The following is a 20,742-nucleotide window of genomic DNA, read 5'->3' as shown; positions in this document are numbered from 1 at the left end:
AAATAGTAGTAGAAGTAATGTCCATTCCCTTTCCATTCCACTACACAGATACCTGGGGGAGGCAAAGCATTTCTTTTTGACAGTTTCCTGTGTATTATCAGTAGAAACATGTCATGTGGACACAGCCATTTCCAGGTCTGTGTTCTTACAAAGTAGCACACATACTTTTGTGGTTTTCCAGGAAATATCACAGCTTTAGGTGCAAAATATTATTTTAGTTTGATTTGATGAAGACAAAATCTCAGAAGCTGTCAGGAAATTTTGAACACCTGATTTAAGACAGAGCCATAGTTAAAAGTATTAATATAAGTAAAATTAGTAGAGGTCCACATATTAGACCAGTAAATCTAGATACCTATGGACAAATACATATAAAAAGAATGAATTAAAATCTTTGCTAGTAGTACAATGGAAGGTTAGCTTATTTTCACCAAACCTAAAGTATTCAATTAATTTCATTTCCCAAAGATTTATCTTGATGTGTGAGCGTGAATTATTAAAATGTTTGAGTTTAGTAGGAATGCCTTCCCCTCCCACTCATTATTGAAAACATTTTAGAGCATTCACTATCCTTACCTTCTTAGGGCAGGGATCTAGGAAATTTTTAGCTTCCCGTGCATCTCCAGTCCAAGATATATGACCTCATTTGGTGGCATTCCCTCATGAGGGCGTTTACAGAATGGGGGGGGTTCCTGGTTGAGAACCCCCAGATAAACTGGGCTTCAGTACCAGGATGGTCTGCACTGCTGCCCAACAGAAGATTTTGGAGAGCTGGATTAGTCTGGCTAGGGTGTGCCTCTCACAGGTGCTGTTGGGGCACAGGTAACTGGTGTGTCTCTCACAGTTGCTCTTGAACACAAGTGGCTGTGGTGTGCTTCTCATGGGTGCTCTTGAACACAAGTGGCTATGGTGTGCCTCTCACAGGTGTTCCTTTGACCTGGTTGAAAGCATATTGCCTAGTGTCTGACCTGTGACCAGAGGACTCTGTCTTAGGACTGCTATTTATACAGGAGACACTACCGTACTTTTATCTGATGCATGCTAAGTTTGTGCTACCTCTCTGGTACTAGAGCCTGCCTTTGTTGATTTCCCAAGGGAATCCCAGCTTGGAGTAGCCCCGAGTTTTCATACTGGAGGAGAGAATTCAATGTACTACAATAAAGAATAATTTCATTTAAAGGTTAGGTACGTGTTGTGTGGTGGTGGTACATACCTTTAATCCAAGCACTCAGGAGGCAGAAGTAACTGTGAGTGCCCGATGTCGTGGGAACAATATTAATAGATTCAGTATTGTAAAGTGAGGTTTATTTGGGGAGAAATCACTTACACGTGATGCAGATGACAGCCGCAAGTCCCTGCTCCGAAGATCCACACCGGCTGCCCTCCGTGACCCAATCGGGAGCAAAAGAGAGTGAGCCTGTCCCGGACCCCCAGACCAAATACCACAGGCTCAGGTATGCACCTGTGACCAGGTCCAAATGGTAGATCTCTGATTTTCAGGCCAGCATGGTCTACAGAGTGAGTTCTAAGACAGAGGGCTACACAGAGGAACCCTGTCTCAGAAAACAAACAAACAAACAAAAAAGATTAGATACAGAGAGATTAGGTATCCTTCCATCCCCAGACTATGCATGGCAGGTTAGAAGAGTCAAGCAGGGGATGAAGAGGGAATGAGGGAGGGGAGAGAGGAGGAACACACACACATACATACATACACACACACACACACACACACACACACACACACACACACACAGAGAGAGAGAGAGAGAGAGAGAGAGAGAGAGAGAGAGAGAGAGACCCATGATCAATGCCTTTGTTTTCCAAGTGGGTTTCCCATAGGGACTTTTATTGAGGGGTTGAAAGAAAGCAGATAGAAGTTCCCTGGGGTCACATTATGACCCAGAGATGGTTGCCAAGCTAGGGTAGAAGGGCCAGAGAGAGTAGAAAGAGAGGCGCATATAGATGTGTCTTAGGGAGTCACCGTAAAGAGGCTGTGTAGGACAGACATCTGAGTAGTCCAAAAATGAGATCCCAAGTGAGATTGTAGAACTGGAAACCAAGAAAAGGTGGCAGAGCTCCGTTTCTTTATAAAAAAATAAAATAAAAAATAAAAAATTTAAGCATTTTAAAAATAAATGCCAAGGCAATCTGTAGTTTTAAATACTCCCTATAGTGGGCCTTGTGCAGTACAGTGGCTTGCACACATGCAAAAAAGAACTAGAGTTTGTAGCTTTGATTCCAAAATTTCTGTCATGGATCAGGCATGATTATGGCAGTACAAAACAGCATATCTACTTTTTGGTAGCATGAAATTCTTACTTGCTTCGAACTCAAAGCAGACAAACTGAAAGATCTCTCAAGCCAGATTCTCTGTTATTTTCACAGTGGAGACAAGATCTCTGTAAACATCCATTCATTTATAGAGAGTAGCACAAGGCCAGACCCTGAAACCAACAGAAGCTGGCACCAGACTCAAAATAGAATTGAAATCAGATTCCTATTGTGACACCATCAAACATAGGGTCAGTAGCTAAATTCTTTGGTGTGTCCCTAGATCTCCAGGGATGAGTACAAGGACTGCTGTACTCCTTTTCCTAGATGAGGAAGCAGGGCCAGATCCCATCTAGCTACATGGGGAGAGACATGGCCACCATCCCAGCACCCTGTTTGGACTGTTGTAACAGAAGAGTCCCTTCATGAAGAATTTTTGGGAAGGGAGGGAAGGACCCATGGTTCTTGAGAACAGGCTATTAGTTTATCTCACAGACATGAGGGCACATGGCAGTAGACTTCTAGGTCACTAAGGAAGGTGAGGGGCATTATTTTGGATTCTGAGATCAGGGAAAGTCTTGTCAGAACACAAAAGGGGAATTCTTAACCAGAACTATATTTTCTACAGGACATGAGACTCAGATAAAGTTCAGCTTGGCCATGGAGAACTGGCTTCCAGTAAAATCAGAGTAGGTGTTATAGCCATCCAGCTCTGAGATATAAATAAATCCCCACTTGACTTTTTAATATTTAATGTGTCAAGCCTTCTAAATGTTAATTTGTTCTTCTGGTCTTTTCTAGTAACATTAATCAAAGTTTCCTAATTCTAATTAGATTTTTGCATTGTGAATGTTATCTCACACCCAGGATCTCATTGGATGTAGAACCTTCAGATTATTGTCATTGAAGAGAATCAAGTACCAAAACTTGCTCAGTTTTTATTTCCATCACTGAAATTTTACATAGAGCAAAGGTCATATGGGCAGATGACTAAGGCATGACTTATATTCCTAGGTAATTATACTGTGAAGATCTTTAACACTTTCAGTGTGATTATTAGCTATGTAGCACTTGGGAATAGTTCATTAAAGTAGCTCTCAGGTGAGACATCCATACAGAAAAGGTCATGCATGTGGCCTGTCATGTAACACCAGTGACATGGACACTGCAAAGTTTTCCTGGAGCTCCTAGCAACAGTCTTTTCTTTTACTCTATCGTTTTGTGTAATGTACTCTGGTTTGTTATTCTGTGGGTCTCCAGTAGCAATAGCATGGGGGAAGTCACTTCACCTACAGGTTTCTGCTCATCATCATCAGAGCTTGCTGATGCCTGCCAAGGTCAGCAGGGCCTTCACCTCCCCTCAGAGGGTACCATGGGTGAGCCTCCTAAGAGGAACTGACAGTTCAGCAGGGGAAAGAGCATGCCTCTTTATTAACAAGCCAGTACACAAGTGCCACACAAATGTGAAACTCAAACCTGTTAGCGACACTTCAGAAGAATTGTGACCTTCAGAAAGGAAGAAATTACAAGGTGGAGCCTCACAAAGGACTGATCAGCCTTCCAGCTTTGCCTGACCAAAATTGAGCTCCCACTGATTCTGCTGTCACCATGGTGATTGACTTACAAGTCACAGGCTCCAATCAGTTGAATAATTCTTTGTTCTTACTGAGCTGGTCAAGATGTAAGCCTTAGTAAATCCATCTATAGATCATGGCCCACTTGATTTTCTTCTCTTTTTAAGAAGGAGGGGGCAGCAGAAATTAAAGCGGGTTGGGGGTAGCTTTCAAACTCCTTTTGTGTTTTTCAGCTAGAATACCGAGTTCACAGTGTTGCAGACAAAGCCCCTGCGGTGCCTTTCCAAGACAGTCTCTCTGTGTGATGCTTAAGACTTTGGCCAAAGCCCAAGGGAGATTCAAGAAACACCCACTAATTGGAGGGCCCAGTCAGGGAACTCAACTTTTCTTCCTGTCATTTAACTGAGAAAGTGACTAAAGGACAAGGCTGGGGCATTCTGAGGTCACCGAACAGGGTAGGTAAGGGTAGAGAGAAGATGAAGCCTGAGATAACTGTCAATAAAATATTTTCTGTTGGAGCTGAAGAGATGGTTCAGCAGTTAAACAACACTGGCGACTCTTCCAGAGACCCAAGTTGTATTTCCCAACACCCACACGGCGACTCAGAGCCATCTGTAACTCTAGTTCCAGAAGATCTGCAACCCTCTTTTGTCCTCTCAAAGGGCACCAGCTGTACACGTGCTACACAGACATAAATGCAGGCAAAACACACATACACATAAAATTTAAAAAGATTTTTTTCCGTTATCAAGTACTTCTTTAGGATTTTCATAGGGGGAACAGAGGAGGCTTAGTAGCCACACACACACTGTTGCCCCACCACTGTTGCCTCACAACTGCCTGTAACTCCAGCTTCAGGGATCCAATGTCCTCTTCTGGCAGGCACACACACACACACACCATACCACACACGTGCACACACTGGAGCACGCACTCACACACACCTTTTTATAGAAATAGTTTCATTTGCATGTCAGAAATGCATCTCACTGTTTGTGGAGCATTTAGACTCTCTGTAAAACGCTACATAAAGTGAACAATTTCCTCAGCTGAAATCTTTCCAGCACGGCACCAGCACTGTATTCAGGGCAAGGTTCACCTGTTTCTTCAGCTTGAAAAATTCCAAGTCAGCATCGTCCAGCCTGTGGATTTGGATGATCCTGCTGGTCCCTCTTCAAACTATTATCCACGATGTGAGCCCAGGCCTTTTTTTCTCCAAGCTGCTGAACTTCTAATGCCTCTAACTGAACCCAGCTTAGATAATCATTGGCCATAATCCAGTCCTGGACCCTATCCAGTCCAAATAAACTCAAAACTTAAAGTGCAAGTCTGTGGGTCTTGAATCCAAGGAAGGGCTAGCCTATGACTCGGGTACCAGGAAAGATTAGCAGGTACACCAACCTAGAAGGCACTGTCACATGATCACCTGATAAAGCATTGACAGAGTAAACTGAACAGAAGTTAATCAAGCAAAGAGCAGTTTGTGAGCTGGGCAGCCTGGTTCAGAGATATCCACTCTGGAACACAGAAGACAGCATCTGCAGGCAGAAGTCAGAGGGGCCATCAGTAGTCTGATGGGTGTAGCTTGGGTATTCGCCACATCTGAACAAGGCCTGATCATCCACCCAGCTACCTGCCATTGACTGAAACCCCTGCCGCTGTGCCCGGCTGGAACTTGGCTGCTTATCGCAAGTTTTACCACTAAGTTAGGCTTTTGCTGAGCTTACACACTTAGATTATCATAATTCATTGTGTAAGGACTCTAGGTACTGAAGCATCCTCAGACCTAATTTACTGTGACTTAACAGCTAAAGCTTAATTAACAAACCAGCCCCTCTATTTCCTCTTCCTCAGAAGAGACTAGATTCCATTTATCTAGGACATCAACTGACCATACCAAACAGTCAAATTCCTACACATCGCTTTCCCCAGCAGGGAGCACTTTATCTAAGCAAATAAAAACAAAAGCTAATTGAGAACAAAATTTAAAATGAGAAAAATGGTTAGCAAAGTTCTAGAGACTCAGCTTCAAAAGCCAATAAAAGATGTGTCTGCGTCCGAGCTTCCTGGGGAGCCCTGCTGTGATGTCACAGGCCTAAGCCTGATGCCGAGGGCACACTGCTGTGGGGGTCTCAGGCTTGGCCCTGAGCAGTATACAGGGGTAGTGTTTTCCTGTATTGGTGTAGCTCACTGGCCTCCTTCAGAGTCTACTGGGCATTTCAGTAGACTTTCAAAACAGAAAAGGATATTTTTAAAGGTACAGACATGAATCTTGCACTAATATAAAATGAATATTCAACACATTAATTTGTGAGGGAGCCAGAAAGCCCTTGTCTCCTACTCAAAGGACAATAAACAACTCAATGAGAGAAAAGAGAATGAATGGTACCCAGAGGCTATAGGCTATGAGTCACCTGCCTAATTTCAGCCTTCCACTAACCCTTAGCTCTGTACAGCTGTCCTGATGCCAGGAGAGCAATAGTGACTTAGAGGAAAGTGTGCCCTGCTTTGCTGTCACATACCCATAACTAATGACTGATTGCCATTTTAGGTCCATGTTTGGCTAAACCCTTTTCTTGTTCCTCTCTTCAGTCTGTAAAACCAAATCCATTGAACACCATTTTGGAAACACATACTCTGGGCAACTAGAGTTCATGGTTTTCTTTGATAGCCATCCTTGTTTTGGCTGTGGGCTTCTCACACTCTGTGTGCCTCAGCTTGCCCTTGAAGTCAATTTTAGATTGTCCGGCATGCTGAAATGGCTTTGGTATTAGTTTCCCCAGTGGTGAAGTGTGCTAGTCAGCTTCGGTTTACTGTAACAAACTATCTGAGTCTGTTCTCTTAAGAAGAGAAGTGTTTATTTTGTCTCACAGTTCAGCAGCCACCTGGCCCAATGGCTTTGGCCTGTGGTGACACACCATAGTAAGAGTTTATGGTGGAGGAAAACTGCTCATATTTGTGGCAGGGAAACAGAAGTGAGCATGGGGGAGGGGTACTCCTGTAATCCCCCTCCCCCGTTGTCCTAAAGACCTCTCACTATGTCTTAAAAGTCCCACTACCTTCAACGTCAGCACGTAAGCTTTTGTGGGACATTGAAGACTCAAACTAAGGTAGAGAAGGATCAGTTGAAACTCTGCTGGGTGGACTTTGCATGTCCATAAACGAAGATCATTTGTTTCATAAACTAAGTTACTTGTCTTGTAGCAACTTAAGAGAGAAAGTGTTTATTGGGGCTCGAAGTCTGTGAGTGCAGTCCATCATGGTGGGGAGGACAAGGTGGCAGGAGCTGAGGACAGCTGGTCACATGGCAACCACAGCCCAGAACAGGGAGAAATGAACCCTGCTGCTCAGCCTGCTCTCCTCAGCCTGGGCTCCAGCCCATCAGGTGCTGCCCACATTTAGGATGAGTCTTTCCACCTCAGTTAATCTAGTTAATGCCTCCCAGCCAGGTCCAGAGGTCTGTCTCCATGGTGACTCTAAACTCTATCAACATTAACTGTTGTATATTACAATCAGGTTTGGCAGTTCTCATCTTCAGCTTTGAGTTCATACAGTTGTTGCCTTTGGGACTATATTTACTTTGTCATACAACATTTCTCCATCCGTCAACAGTATTCATTTTTTTTAAAATTCATCTCTAACATTTACAGATACCAATATCTGTCATGTTCTTAGGAGTTCCCTTGGTTAGTGGGAGAAGTCATACTGGATATATTTCAAGTCTCTAACTTATGTGGGCAAATAAGCAGTGTGCTGTGACCTCTGCAGCCAGATAAGTGGTGGTGTGCTGGCTCTCTGTGTAAGTTGCTCTTGGTCATGACACATTTGACTTTTGGAGCAATTAACAAACTATTCCCTAAATTTTCCTTCCCTCCAGCTGTGTCTGAGTCTCCAACTTCTTCATATTCCCATCAAGCCTGTTGTTTTCTATTGTGCTGGTTCTTAAACAGCCAATATAATGGGCATGATCTATCATCTCAATGGGGTCTTAGTGGTTTCCCTGGTTACTGGGGATATGTAACATCTTTCTGTTTGCTTGATGACCATTTGCTTCTTTTCTTTGGAGCCCTGTCTCTTCGAGATGCTTGCTTACTTTTTAAATTGAGGTTTTGATCTTTTTTGAATACTTCTTTTTTTTTCCCAACTTTTTTTATTTGAATTAGAAACAGGATTGTTTTACATGACAATCCCAGTTCCCTTCTCCCACCTGTCCTCCCCTACCCCCCCCCAACTAAAACCTTATCTGTCACATATCTTTTCTGCTTCCCCCTGGATGGTGAGGCCTTCCATAAGGTGTCATCAGAGTCTTTCATATCCTATGGGATAGGGCCTAGGCCCACCACCGTGTGTCTTGGCTCGGGGAGTATTCCTCTATATGGAATGGGCTCCCAAAGTCCACACCTATGCTAGGGATAAATACTGGGCTTCTACAGGAGGTCCCATAGATTTCTGAGGTTTCCTCACAGAAACCCATGTTCCTGGGGTCTGGATCAGTCCCATGCTGGTATTCCAGCTATCAGACTGGGGAGCAAGAGTTCCCAGATGTTCAGGTCAGCTGTTTCTGTGTGTTTCACCAGCCTGGTCTGGACCTCTGTGCTCTTCACTGGTCCTTCTCTGCATCTGGGTTCCAGTTTAGATTGGTGATTAGTTATGGGTGCCTGCTTCTACTTCCACCAGCTGCTGGATGAAGGCATATAATACTTCTTTTTTATCTGTGTGTACACTTTGTCTGCATGTATTTCTGTGTAACACATGTGTGTTTGGGGCCTAGAAGGTCAGAAGAGGCCATTAGGTCTCCCGGAATGGGATATACAGCTAGTCGTAAACTGCCATATAGGTGCCGGGAAGAAACATGGTTCTTTGGAAGAGCAGCCAGTGCTCCTAACCAAGGAGTCATCTCTCCAGCATTTGATTTTTTTTTTTAATTGAGTTGTAGGGGACGCCAGATGTTGACATTAGGTGTCTCCTTGCTCCCTCTCCACCTTATATACTTAGTAAAGGTCTTTCTTTTGTACCCATCGTTCAGGATTTAGCTAATCTAGCTAGTCGACTTGCTCTGATCATATCTGTGGCTTCTGAATAAGGGGTTACAGATGCCTGTGCGGTATTTGCTTTGTTCCTGGAGATCTGACCTCCAGCCTTCACACTTGTACAGCAAGCAGTTTATTCCACTAAGCCTTCTCCCCTACCCTTCAACAACAGTTTTCATTTTCAGTAGACAATATTGTGCCTTCTCTATTGAATTTATTTGGCTTTTTTTTTCATACTGTTGTCAGTGGAATTGTTTCCCTAATACACTTTTCTGATTGTTCATTACTAATTTGTAGAAGAATAACTGGTTTTGTGTGTTGATCTTTTTTCTTGAAGCCTTGTTGAATTTACTTAGTTCTTGTGGTGGTTACTTTTTATTAAAAAGCCAGAAAAACAACCCATGTAAAATCCGATCTGTGGGTAGAAGTAGTTTTACTACTTGCTTTCCAGTTTTGGTCTCTTTTATTTCTTTTTCTTTCCTAATTGTCTGGCCAGTGCAGTGGTTTAGTTTTTGACCAAATTAAATTGAAAATCCTTGCTAGACCTCCAAGTAGAACCGTGATGCCAGCAGAGCACTGGAGTCTAGAGATTAGAGACTACACACATAGGAAGCTGGGAATCGCTGGCCATGTACTGACATGGCTGGTATTTAAACCCATATGGCTACTCTAGAGAACAAGCTTGTGAAGGAAGAAAAGCTGTGGTGGGCAGGGGACGAGGGACAGGGACGAGGTGGGTGAGGAAAGGGGGTGCCTGGCCTCTAATTGCCAATCTCCCTCCCTGCAGCTGTGGCCCCGTGGACTGTCTGACCCCCACCCTATCAGAGATGTCACTAAAGGACAGTCTTGGCTCAGACAAAATAATGTTGGATGACTGGAGTTTTCCACACCCAGGCCCTATGTGTCCAGAACTAGAAAGCTGTGTTGTTGTTATTCCACACTGGTTATCAGAAGTACAGAACAAGAAACTGTAATGTTCCGGAAGGATAGCTAAAAGGACAGGGAAGTAGTAGTCTATTAGCTTAACTGTCATCCTCAGAGCTCTTCCTCTGGATATCTTTTAGATCCATATACCCTCTGCATCCTTCAGTCTCCATCTTCCCTAAGTGTACAGTGCCGAGGCCCCTTCCCAGAGTATCAGTGCCAGAGGCCTTTTGTATTTCCCTCCTCACTGTGCCTTCTCCGTTCAAGAACAAGTGAGGCACCTCCCTTCAATTGCAAAGGTGTGTGTGTGTGTGTGTGTGTGTGTGTGTGTGTGTGTGTGTGTGTGTGGTGACTTCACACAATCCCATGGAATATACACTGGCTGAAAGACAGCAAATTCTAGGGAAAAAAAAAAAACCTAGGGTACTCATGTATCTAAGCTTATTTCCATGGCATTTGCATTTTCTGTAGTGTACACACTGTTGTCATCCTGAGGAGCATCTTAAGGAAGGCCCACAGTTTGAAGACACAGTCCATTGTGGCCGGGAAAGCAGGAACTTGAGGCAGCTCACTGCATCTGCATGCAGAAAGCAGAGACAGTGAATTCTGGTGCTTAGCTGACTTTCTTCTCTTTATTCTGTCTGAGACCCCAGTCAATGGAACAGTATCCACTCACCTTTAAGGTGGGTCTCTGTCTCTGTTAGCTTAAGTTAGGTACTTCCCCACAGACATGTCCAGAACTGACCAACAAGATTACACTAAGTTAAAATGTCTAAAATACCTTGTTGGACAGGATCTGGTAGTACCCAAAGCAGGAGGATTGGGAGTTCCAAGTCAGCCTTGGTTACATAGCACACTGAAGTTCTGTATTGTGAGACCCTGTCTCAACAGCTACCACCAACAATTAATAGGTGCAGTTTTCTTCACAGCAGACGATCGCCGAAGGTGTGAGGTTTGCTGGGCCCTCCTGACTATAAACAGTATTATACAGAAGTGTGTTTGAAATGAGAACATAGTAGCTCATAACTTTCAGAAGAGTGGGCCAGCCTTTAAAGCACCTTTCTCACTCCTTCCTAACTTTAAAGTTTGCGCTTTGACTCATCTGGAGGTCCTCTGTGGGCCTTCATGCTCTTCTCCATCATGTCTGGATTTTTCATTTTGTTTTTGTTTGGTTTGGTTTTTTTAGATTGGTTTTAGCATAGTATCTAAATTTCCATCTCCCGATGTTTTTTTCCAAGAATATAAAGTTCTTTTATATATGTGTGTGTGTGTGTGTGTGTGTGTGTGTGTGTGTGTGTGTGTGTGCTTAAATGTTTGTGTTTAAGTGATATAACTGTTTGAAAAACTTATTAAACTTTATTTCTGTGGGAAAATTTTCATATATTTTTGACTGGCTTTTTTTTTTTTTTTTTAAATCTTCAGCCAATGAGAACATTAGTCATGACAAGCATGCCATCTGAGTAAGTACTTGTTGTTTTGATAACTTTCTATTCATTGTAAAATTTAGCCTTCTCTTGTATATACTGTAGGTTTTTGTGCCTTCAGGACATTCGCAGAGCTGGACTAGATCACTTTTACTCAGCGTAACTAGTATGGGGTTAGAAGATCATTGGAAATTGAAAATGTAGTTAAATGTGGGCTATTGAGTGCAAAAAGCTTTTTGGGTCCTTTGCATAGCATTAAGAGATTTTATTTATTTATTTCTGTCCTCTGTGCTTGCTTAATTCCTAATGGTTTTATTTGTTCACCCCTCACCCCATGAATGTTCAATAAACTGAGCAGTACAGGTCGAAACATTTCCTTATATATCTTGAAGAAACACCATGTGATCTAAGGGAGATATCCCTGTATCTCGTGGAAGGGTTAATGGCTTGCTGGCTTGCTCTTATCATCTCCCTTAAACATTTAGCACAATAAAGAACATCCAACAAAAATATATAATACTATATTCCTTGTAACGGATTTTCAAATTTGTGCTTAAAGAGGAAAACCACATTTTTTTTTGTATCAATCATGGGTCTTGAGGTTTTAAGACATTCATCAAAACATTGGGCCGTTTCAGTGAAAACATGCTGCGGGAAGCATGTGCCATAGACTACTTTTTGTGGTGGACTCCTTTTCCTGTCCATGGTGTGCAAACAAAAGCACTGATGTTTTAAACACTGTATGCCATGTATCACAGAAGAGGAGCCCTCTTGTTTTTATTAATACCTTTGATGTGTCATGAACACTTTAGTCTGCTCTAGAAATACTGAATATGAATGTAATAAAGTCCTTGGGATTCTGTAAGTTAAAAAAATGATAGCCTGTTATTTTTCTCATTAAAAGATTTAAAAAGAAAAATTTTCATTTTGGCTGCTCCATCCCCTGATCCCTTCTCATCTTACACTTCTTGCATATCTTAAGGAGACCTTGGACAGACTGATTCCATGTTGATTAACAAGGCCATAAAAAGGCAGTTGTTCCCAATTAGCACATCCATGAGCTGCTGGTAGCTGCCAGGCTTGGAACAGAAGAGATCAGATATTCCGAAGTGAAGTTCTAAACTTAATCCCCTCTGAGATGCTAACAAGCATAGTGTCTCCAGGTTGGTTGGGGAGAGGCCATCTCCACTCTGTGGAGCCCTAAGATTAGAGTTGAGCAAGGTCAGCCATTCTCACAGGGAGAGACTGAGCTCTTGAGAGGCTCTATCCCTGAGATAAGACTCAGGCGTCAAAAGCATGGGGCACAGCAGGCCACCCATTGTGATACCATTGTCATGTCCCCACTGACATGACATGTCCAGAAGGCCCTGCTCACAGCTTGTGATTCACTGGAGATTTTCACACAAAGCTGGGCAGGGTATTAGCAAGCACACTGTAAAAGAAAGAAGCAGGCAGATTAGAACTGAGGGCCTGAGTAAGGATTCTAGAGGAACATCTTGAAAAACAAAAGAGAAAGGCATGCCAGCCATTAAGAGAATGACAGGGAATTAAAGAGATAATTAGAGTCCATTTCTTCTCTTTTAATGGGAAAAACTTGTGTTTGACACTCCAATAATGTTACATTTTCAAAGTAAAATAAGCAAATAATAATCCGGGTCCTGGGCTAGTTGGATGCTTGTGAGAAAAGCTCTACTGCCAAACCTGATGACCTGAGTTCATTGTGAGAACCCTCATGGAAGAAGGAAAGAACCTACCCCCACTAGTTGCCCTCTGACCTCCACACACATCACGCCTCACATGCACACACATACATATTTTAGAAGAGCATGTACACATTGGTTCAAAAATGCATGAAAGTGCATGATCTGGTGTTCCAGTAGACTGGTGTCAAGAGTCTGACTTCCAATGCTGATGCTGTCCCTATGCCTGTGTGACCCTGGAGACACAATAGATAGCTTCCAGGGCTTGGAATTGAGATCTGAAAAGTTCTTGTTTCCCCAAATCCCATGTTCCTGTTTGTAAAGAAACCAAGGTTTGAGTGCTGTGACTAAAATGAAGCCAGACTCTGAGCCTATGACTGTCTAATGGACATACAGCATGACGGCTGACTGTTAACTCTCTGGTCCACAGGAAGCAGAGCCTCATCATCCAAGTGGTGAACACACTGAAAGGCTTTTCATTCACACCTGAGGTCTGCGAGTCCACCACCCATGTGCTGGTGGGGAAGTCTGTCCGCACCCTAAATGTGCTGATGGGGATCGCTCGAGGATGCTGGATTCTTTCTTACGAATGGGTAAGCCTTGTGCTCATCGTTCATTTTAAAATGAGGTGTTTGCTAGATCTGTTTCATCTGAGGTGATGGCATGAGCAGCTGTGCCTACACTTACATGCACTGAAGTGACTCTGAGAGCCAGCAAGTGATTCTCACACTGAGAACCACTCAGAGAGTGTGGTGAGGCGAAGGCTAGTGGAGGATGGCGGCCTTTAGAATAAACTCCCAGCCTCCGGTGGAAAGAAGATCAGAACAGGCTTGAGCTAAAAACACAAACTGGGTTTTCTCACATGCCAGGGAGTATTGCTGTGTGTTTAACTGAAGAGTGATATGAACTATGTTCTTGATGGCTCAGAAGCCAAAAAGAAAAAAGAAAAAAAGAGAAAAAAAAAGCTCCAGAGATTGTTTGCACAGATGGATTTGCTTAGGATGAAACATGTTCGGCTAATCCCATTGGATATGTTGCACCAAGCACACATGCATCGTTAACATTATTTTCTGTGCATTTAAGGCCATCTTTAAACATGTATCGTTTTCATAGTTGATAAAAATTGTGATAGTCTGCCAGTCAGTATGGTTTTCCTTTGATCCTCCGCCTAGAGGTCATGTCAAAGGCCATCAGCTCATTGCCAATGGGAGCAGCCGCCTTGGCTACTTGTGTTATGTTGACTCTCGTGCTCTTTTCTCCTCACCCAAGAATGTACTACATTAATATTGGGTTAATTTAATCCTGTAGGATTATACTGTGAAAACAAGCTGCAGATGTACTTTTAAGACACTTTTTCCCGTGTCATAACCCACAGCTTTCTGTGACAAAAGACTTAAGAGGGGTCAGGGAGAGTTACAATTGCTAAAGTACTTGCTGCTGCACATGAAGACCTGGGTTCAAATCCAGGGCCTACCTGAAAAGCCTGGTATGCTGCATGAATTTGTAATCCTTCCTGTCACTGGGGAGGTGGCTGCTGCAGATCTCTGGGCCAAGCTGGCCGAATGGGCAGATCCCAATAAGGAATGCAGTCTTGGGAAACAAGTTGGGACGCTTCTGAGGAATGACACACAGATGTGCACATACAGGAAAACACACAAAAAAAATCATGGTGGGCAAAACTTTAAAAGTATTCTGTTTTGTCTTGAGTTTTTGTTGTTTTTGTTGCTGTTGTTTGTTTGTTTTGAGACAGGTTTCCATGTGTATTCTTGGCTGTCCTGGAATTCGCTCTGTAGACCAGGCTGTCCTCGAATTCACAGAGATCCACCTGCCTCTGCTAAAATTAAAGGTGTGTGCCACCACTGCCTGGCTCCAGAAGTGTATTCTTTACAAACGTAGGTATCCATACTTGATTCTGTGCCAGTCTATTCTTATGGGAGTTACGCAGCTAGGATAAACCAAATGAGAGACTGGGATACTCACGGTCAACTTGCAGAAAGACTTGTATGTGAGGGAGCACAGTAAAGGAACTGCTGACATCCCCACTCCATGGTATAGTTAAGGTTTTTATTGTGGATAAGAGAGAACATCCAGAGGCACCTGGAAGAGTCTAGAGTAGAGAGAAAACAAAGCCAACTGGACATGGCAAGGGCTACGCATCTGGGAGAGAAGGGAGAATAGCAAATGATTGAGAGACTAGAGCATAGTGAGGGAGCAGGAGAGCAACCGTGCAAGTGTGGAATGGTGAGAATGGGATGTGGTTATTATGAGGAAGGTGAGTACTGGAGCAGGAAGGAGACTGGGGTGGGGGCTTTGAAATGTTTAATGCATGCTTGCAAATGGGGACTGATGGAGCCTGGAGGCTAGCATGGGCTTTGACATGCAGCCCAGTTACATGTTGATGGACAGCCATATGTCCCGTCTGCCACAGGAAAGCAAAAGGACTCCTTTGGTTGATGGGAACCAATTTCACAAGTGAAAAGTGCTTGCTTTTATCTAACTGCCAAAAATCCTCCTATATTCTAGGTTGAGCTAGGCCTAAACTCAATTTGGACTGAGTCAGGGACCTGCCCATTTTGGAGGATAGGAGCCAGGGTGGGGACCGGGTACCCTTTGGACTGCACAATACTAGAACCCTCACACTACTGCTCAGTGTCTGCCAGTTCTTCACTAATCACATATGACCCCCTCAACTTTACTCTTTCTTCTTCTTGGACCTTCTACCTTTCCATAAATGGAGCAGGAACCCCATTCTCCCCCATCCCCAAGCATCATTAGTTTTGCTACCACTGCCACCCGGAGTGGCCGCAATCCCTCTGGAATATATCTCCCCCTAGCAGTCTCTCATCTTCTTCAGCACCCAACTCAAGGCTCATCTCCACCTCCTTGTATCACCTCTCCATCTAGTCCTCCTCCAGAACTAGGTCATTGCAGACAGGCTGCCTTACTTTGCCCCAAGGTTCGTAGAGTCATAACACATGTCAAGGACCACTCACAGTTGCCAGAGGGCAGCTCCTCACTCAGATTTTTCCAGTTACCTCATTATATTCAGATGGGTCATTCAAGTCAGGGCTGTTTAAACAAAGCTGACCCACTTATTTAAAAATAACTCTTGGCATTGGCCATGCTGCTTTGCTAGGTAGAGTCCCTCTGTAGCTGCCACAGCAGGTAGGATACATTGGAGCCCATCTCAGGGTGTTCTCACGTGGCTTGCTTGGTTGGTGTTTTCCACTTTCTCTTTTTCCCTGCGCCAAAGCCACACGTTCCCTCTTAACTGCAGAGCCCCTGCGCAGGCTCTCCTGGCCCCTCTGACTAGATCTGGGCCATTCTCACACTTCTCCTGGTCTCTCCTTTTTCTTTTTCATTTCCTTTCTTTCGTCTTTCCTTTCTTTTTTCCTTTTCTATTTTGTTTTTAGATAGGATCTCACTAAGGCCCTGGCTGGCCTGGAACTCACTATGTAGACTAGGAGAGCCTGAACTCACAGATCTCCTCCTGCCTCTGCCTCCTGCATGCTGAACTTAAAGATGTGCACACACACCTGACTGTTTCGTTGTTGTTGCTGTTTTTATTTTGTCTTTTTCCTTTGGTTTTTGTTTTCGTTGTTGTTTCAGTATCTTCTTTGACAACTCCTTCATCCTGCCTGAACCCATCTCCAAAAATCTGTAAGTTAGACTATCCATTGCATATTTTCAGTAAGATTTATCAAACTTGCATTCAGTCATTAACTTCATGACATACTGGTATCCATGACTTCCTACAGACTGGAGGACATGTCTATTCTGTTTGTCTCTGTCTCCTGGTCATAGGTGCCTGTGGAATAGATCAGAGGAAAGAACACCACCTCAGACACAGAATCTTTAGTTAAGAGTGCGATTCTGATAAGGAATGTCACCTCTCCAGGATAGCTCCTTCACCTATTAATTTACTTATATTAATATTTGTGCAGATTTTCACTCCATGAAACTGTGACTTATGTGTTTTCTATCTCAGCCATCCTTCTAAGAGAAAGATCTTGACTGTGCTACTTTAACTCTGTCCCAGTCACTGTTCTATTGTCATGAAGAGACACCATGACCAAGGCAACTCCTATAAAAGAAAGCATTTAATTGGGGTTTTGCTTACAGGTTTAGAGGGTTAGTCCATGATCATCATGGCAGGAAGCAGACAGGCATGGCCCTGGAGCAGTAGCTGAGGGCTTATATTCTGACCCACAAACACAAAGCATGGGAATGGCATGGGCTTCACCCTCAGTGAAAACACCTGCTCAAACAAGGCCACACCTTCTAATCCTTCCCAAACAGTTCCACTAACAAGTAGTCACACATAGGAGCCTTCCGGGTGGGGGTGGAGTGCTTTCTTATTCAAACCACCACAGTGACTATCCACTGTCACTATCATTTTATGCAAAAACAGTATCTTTCAGCTGTCATAATCTTTGAGAGGGCGATGTGGATACAGGGCACTCAGCAGCCATTTACCCTCAGTTATAAGTTTCTTCTATCAGCCACTGCCTTTTCTGTGCAGGGAAGACAGCAGTCAGTCTTAAGCATAAATATTTAGATGGTGATTTGGCTACACCCAGCTTAATGTGGGTCACTAGGGCCTCACTAATGTTCCTCACTAGGGCCTGTGATTTCCCAGCCATAGATTTTTGCCCTGGTTCACAAAATCAGATTCGTATTTCTTCCCATGGAGGAGACCTCATATCTAATCCAATAGTATAACTTTCTTTCCAGCCTTTGAGTACTGTATCACCGCAGGCAATCCCTTTCAGACCTTGAGAACACTGTTTTGTAGGCTTGAATCTTATGCAAAATGAAAACCATTGCAGCAATAGCTAACATAGCACTATGTGGGAATTGTGAGTGTTCCCCACATAAAGCAGACATCTGTTCACGTAACTCTGCACAGCTGTGTCAGCTGCCGGGATCTCCCTTCTCCATCATGACATGTGTATCGATGCTGCTAGGGTTTTACCCTTTAAGAGTCAGTCTAGAAATTAACCAGACCTTTTCCCCTATTTACCCCTATTTTCAACAAGGCAGAGGTTATCACTTCTTCTTGCACAGCCTTCCTTCTTGCATCTATATTATTTCATTGTTTCACTTTGCTTATGTTTGTGTGTTCATGTATATGACTGCACATGTGGGCACAGGAGCATTCATATATGGTGCATATGTGAGGTCAACCTCAGGTGTTGTTCCCCAGGTACCTTCTAGCTTCTCTTTGAGACAGAGTCTCTCATTGGCCTGGAGCCTTGCCAAGTTGCCCTGACTCTGTGGCCCATGAACTTCCAGAGATCTGCCTATCTCTGTCTCCTGGCTCACAGTGGCTGGGATTACAGGTGTGCACCACCACTGTACCTAGCTTTTTTTCCTGGCTTCTGGGGATCTAAATTCAGGTCCTTGCCCTTGCAAGGTACATGCTTTACTGACAGAACCATCTCCCTAGATTTCCTCCTTGAATTTTGAAAAGAAAGTCAATACCAACATAATGTATTTGTTTGAGAGGAATGTTTGTTGCAACCATTAGGGTGATCAGTCACCAAAATTTCTAGTTTAACATCCAACTTAATTTGCATCTGCTGACAGCATATAGTCTTAGGATATGTTACAGCCTTCAAAGACTGCAGCTTCCCTTCATGACAAGGTTATGAGTTTTCATAATATATCCTTGAAAGATGGAGTGGACCTTGCTGTCAGAAGGCCCCTCTCTGCAGGCCTTCCTCTAACCCCATCTCCAGTGTAGTTGGGGGATTCTTAAAATATTCCCTTTGGCTAGCACCAGAAACTTAGCTCCAAGGAAAACATTTCTGAGAATGTTTTTGTTTCTGGGTTTGTGTAGTGTTCTCAGGAAATCTCTGTGAAAGACCATTGTAGCAGTCCTTCAAAGTCAGATGGCTGCCTGTGGCCAGTCAGTCACAGAAGCTCCTGGTGATTTTGTAACATAGTTTGGTGTGAATTTTTTCCTAGTCTTCCTTTATTTTTCTATTTGAGAACTTTGCTGGTGATTCCTGCATATTCACAAAGCAGTTAGTTTCCCCAGTGTTCACTTGTTTTCTGGAAACAAAATAATCCGTTTCTGATTTTGTGACTGAATTGCTTAGCACATAAGTAAGAGACAAAACCATGCCTGACATTGTTCTGGTTGTTGTCCATAGGAGAACAGGAGTAACACAACAGAAAATAAGCTGATTTGATAAAGTACTCAACTAAACTCAGGCTGCATTAAACATGTTGCTTACTGTAAGAGTCTTTAGGCATTCTCCTCACCTTGTTGTGGCCTGCCTAGTGTTGCTCTTACTTCTATGACTTCTCTGCAGCCTGGCTCTGCTTTTTCACCTTCTTGTGGTCACTAACAGGCTAGTAGAGTGTCCGGTGACCCAGTCCCTGCCTCCTCCAGTTCTGTCTCTTGTCAGAAACAGCCTGGCGGTCATGGAGAATTCCGCCTGTTTTCATATTTTAAGATGCCAACTCTAAACATCTCACAATCAAAGCTTGATAAGAGGTTTTAAAAGTTAAATCAGCTATAAATCCAAGTATTTCTACAAAAATTTCAAGGCACGTACAATAAATAACGAAGTGCTCTCTGGTTCAGAGAGAACGGAATGCATCTCTGCCCTAGAATGATGTGACCAAGTTGGGGCTCTCTCCCCCTGCATGGAGTCAAATGCTTGAGCACAGCGTGTCACTCAGGGTGGTCTGAGCCTATCACTTCACAGCACTTCACTGCTGCTCATTTGCAGTATCTCTTACTCTCATCCAAAGACTATTCAGAATAAGGTGCCATGGACACTCTCTTTCTTGAGCCTTACATTAGTAAATTCTAAGGATAAATTTTTAAGCAAATTGCCATTGCCCTGTCACATTTGCATGCAGGGTTTCTGGGCGCTCTCCTTCTGCTTCTCTGGTGGGCAGCTGTGTATGCAGTCTTGGGTTAGCTCTGGCCACACACATCAAGTTTCTGGGGATCTGCCTGAGTAACTCTGGGACCCCAGAGCTTTCATGGACTTCATTCCAGAGCTTTTCATCCCTGCTGCAGGTTATAGCATGAAGGACTGCAGGCCACAGAACACTTCACATGTGTCAACTCACTGGTCTCTAAGGAGCATTTTGCAACTTAGAGACTACATGTCCAGATGAGAACACAATGCAGAAATAGTTTGGGTCTCAAACATGGGTCTTTGAAACAGTGTTGGTAACAGGCATTTTCCCTAGGCAATGGCCATGATCATTTATCTTAGCATATCCATGACTTACAGATTTTCACCACTAAATTGCATAGATTCTCACTACAGAGGTAAAACTGTTGAGTCCATCTGTTTCTGTCCCCTGTGTGTGCCCATGCACTTTTTCCACCGGGAACTGGCCATGGACCGCTATACTAAGGATTCTGTCTGGAGCCCTTCCCTAATCCTCTGTCATCTTTTTGTCCCTCTGGCGAGATCCTGGAGTCCTTTTCCCACACTGGAGGCACAAACTGCCCATGATTGAGAACAGACTAAAAAACAACCACACGATTCCCCTGGAATATGAGGGCCTTGGCATTTACCTTAATGAGAATAGTGGAAAACCATATCTTGGAGGGATGGGTGGTGGCCTTTGGCATCAAAGACATTTTTCCAGAGAGAAGACACCATGAGCCATCACCCTGGACTTCCTCATGAGCAAAGCTCTACCTTCATGGCTTTTTTCTTTAAGGTGGTCAAGGACCAAGTGTACCTTCATAGATTACCACAGAAGGATGGGAAGCCATTCCAGCTAGGGATGGCAGGCTTTTGTGTGTCTGTCCTCTGCCCTGAATGGGGTTCAGGGAGGC

At 43.6% G+C, this 20,742-nt stretch overlaps 1 protein-coding gene across 2 annotated transcripts in view; it reads left to right on the top strand.

The window, feature by feature from the left end:
- Positions 1 to 20,742, top strand: part of Mcph1 (microcephalin 1) — a 193,023-nt gene that overhangs the window by 44,585 nt on the left and 127,696 nt on the right. For both annotated transcript variants that reach the window (XM_027389651.2, XM_027389652.2), the window contains exons 10-11: positions 11,225 to 11,262; positions 13,357 to 13,519. In XM_027389651.2, coding sequence (XP_027245452.1) covers positions 11,225 to 11,262; positions 13,357 to 13,519 — 201 coding nt within the window. The remainder of the gene's footprint in view (positions 1 to 11,224; positions 11,263 to 13,356; positions 13,520 to 20,742) is intronic.

This window comes from Cricetulus griseus, assembly GCF_003668045.3.
Source record: "Cricetulus griseus strain 17A/GY chromosome 1 unlocalized genomic scaffold, alternate assembly CriGri-PICRH-1.0 chr1_1, whole genome shotgun sequence".
Classification (NCBI taxonomy): Eukaryota; Metazoa; Chordata; class Mammalia; order Rodentia; family Cricetidae; genus Cricetulus; species Cricetulus griseus.
Note: the sequence above shows the minus strand (reverse complement) of the source record. Positions and strands in the feature narration are given on the sequence as shown.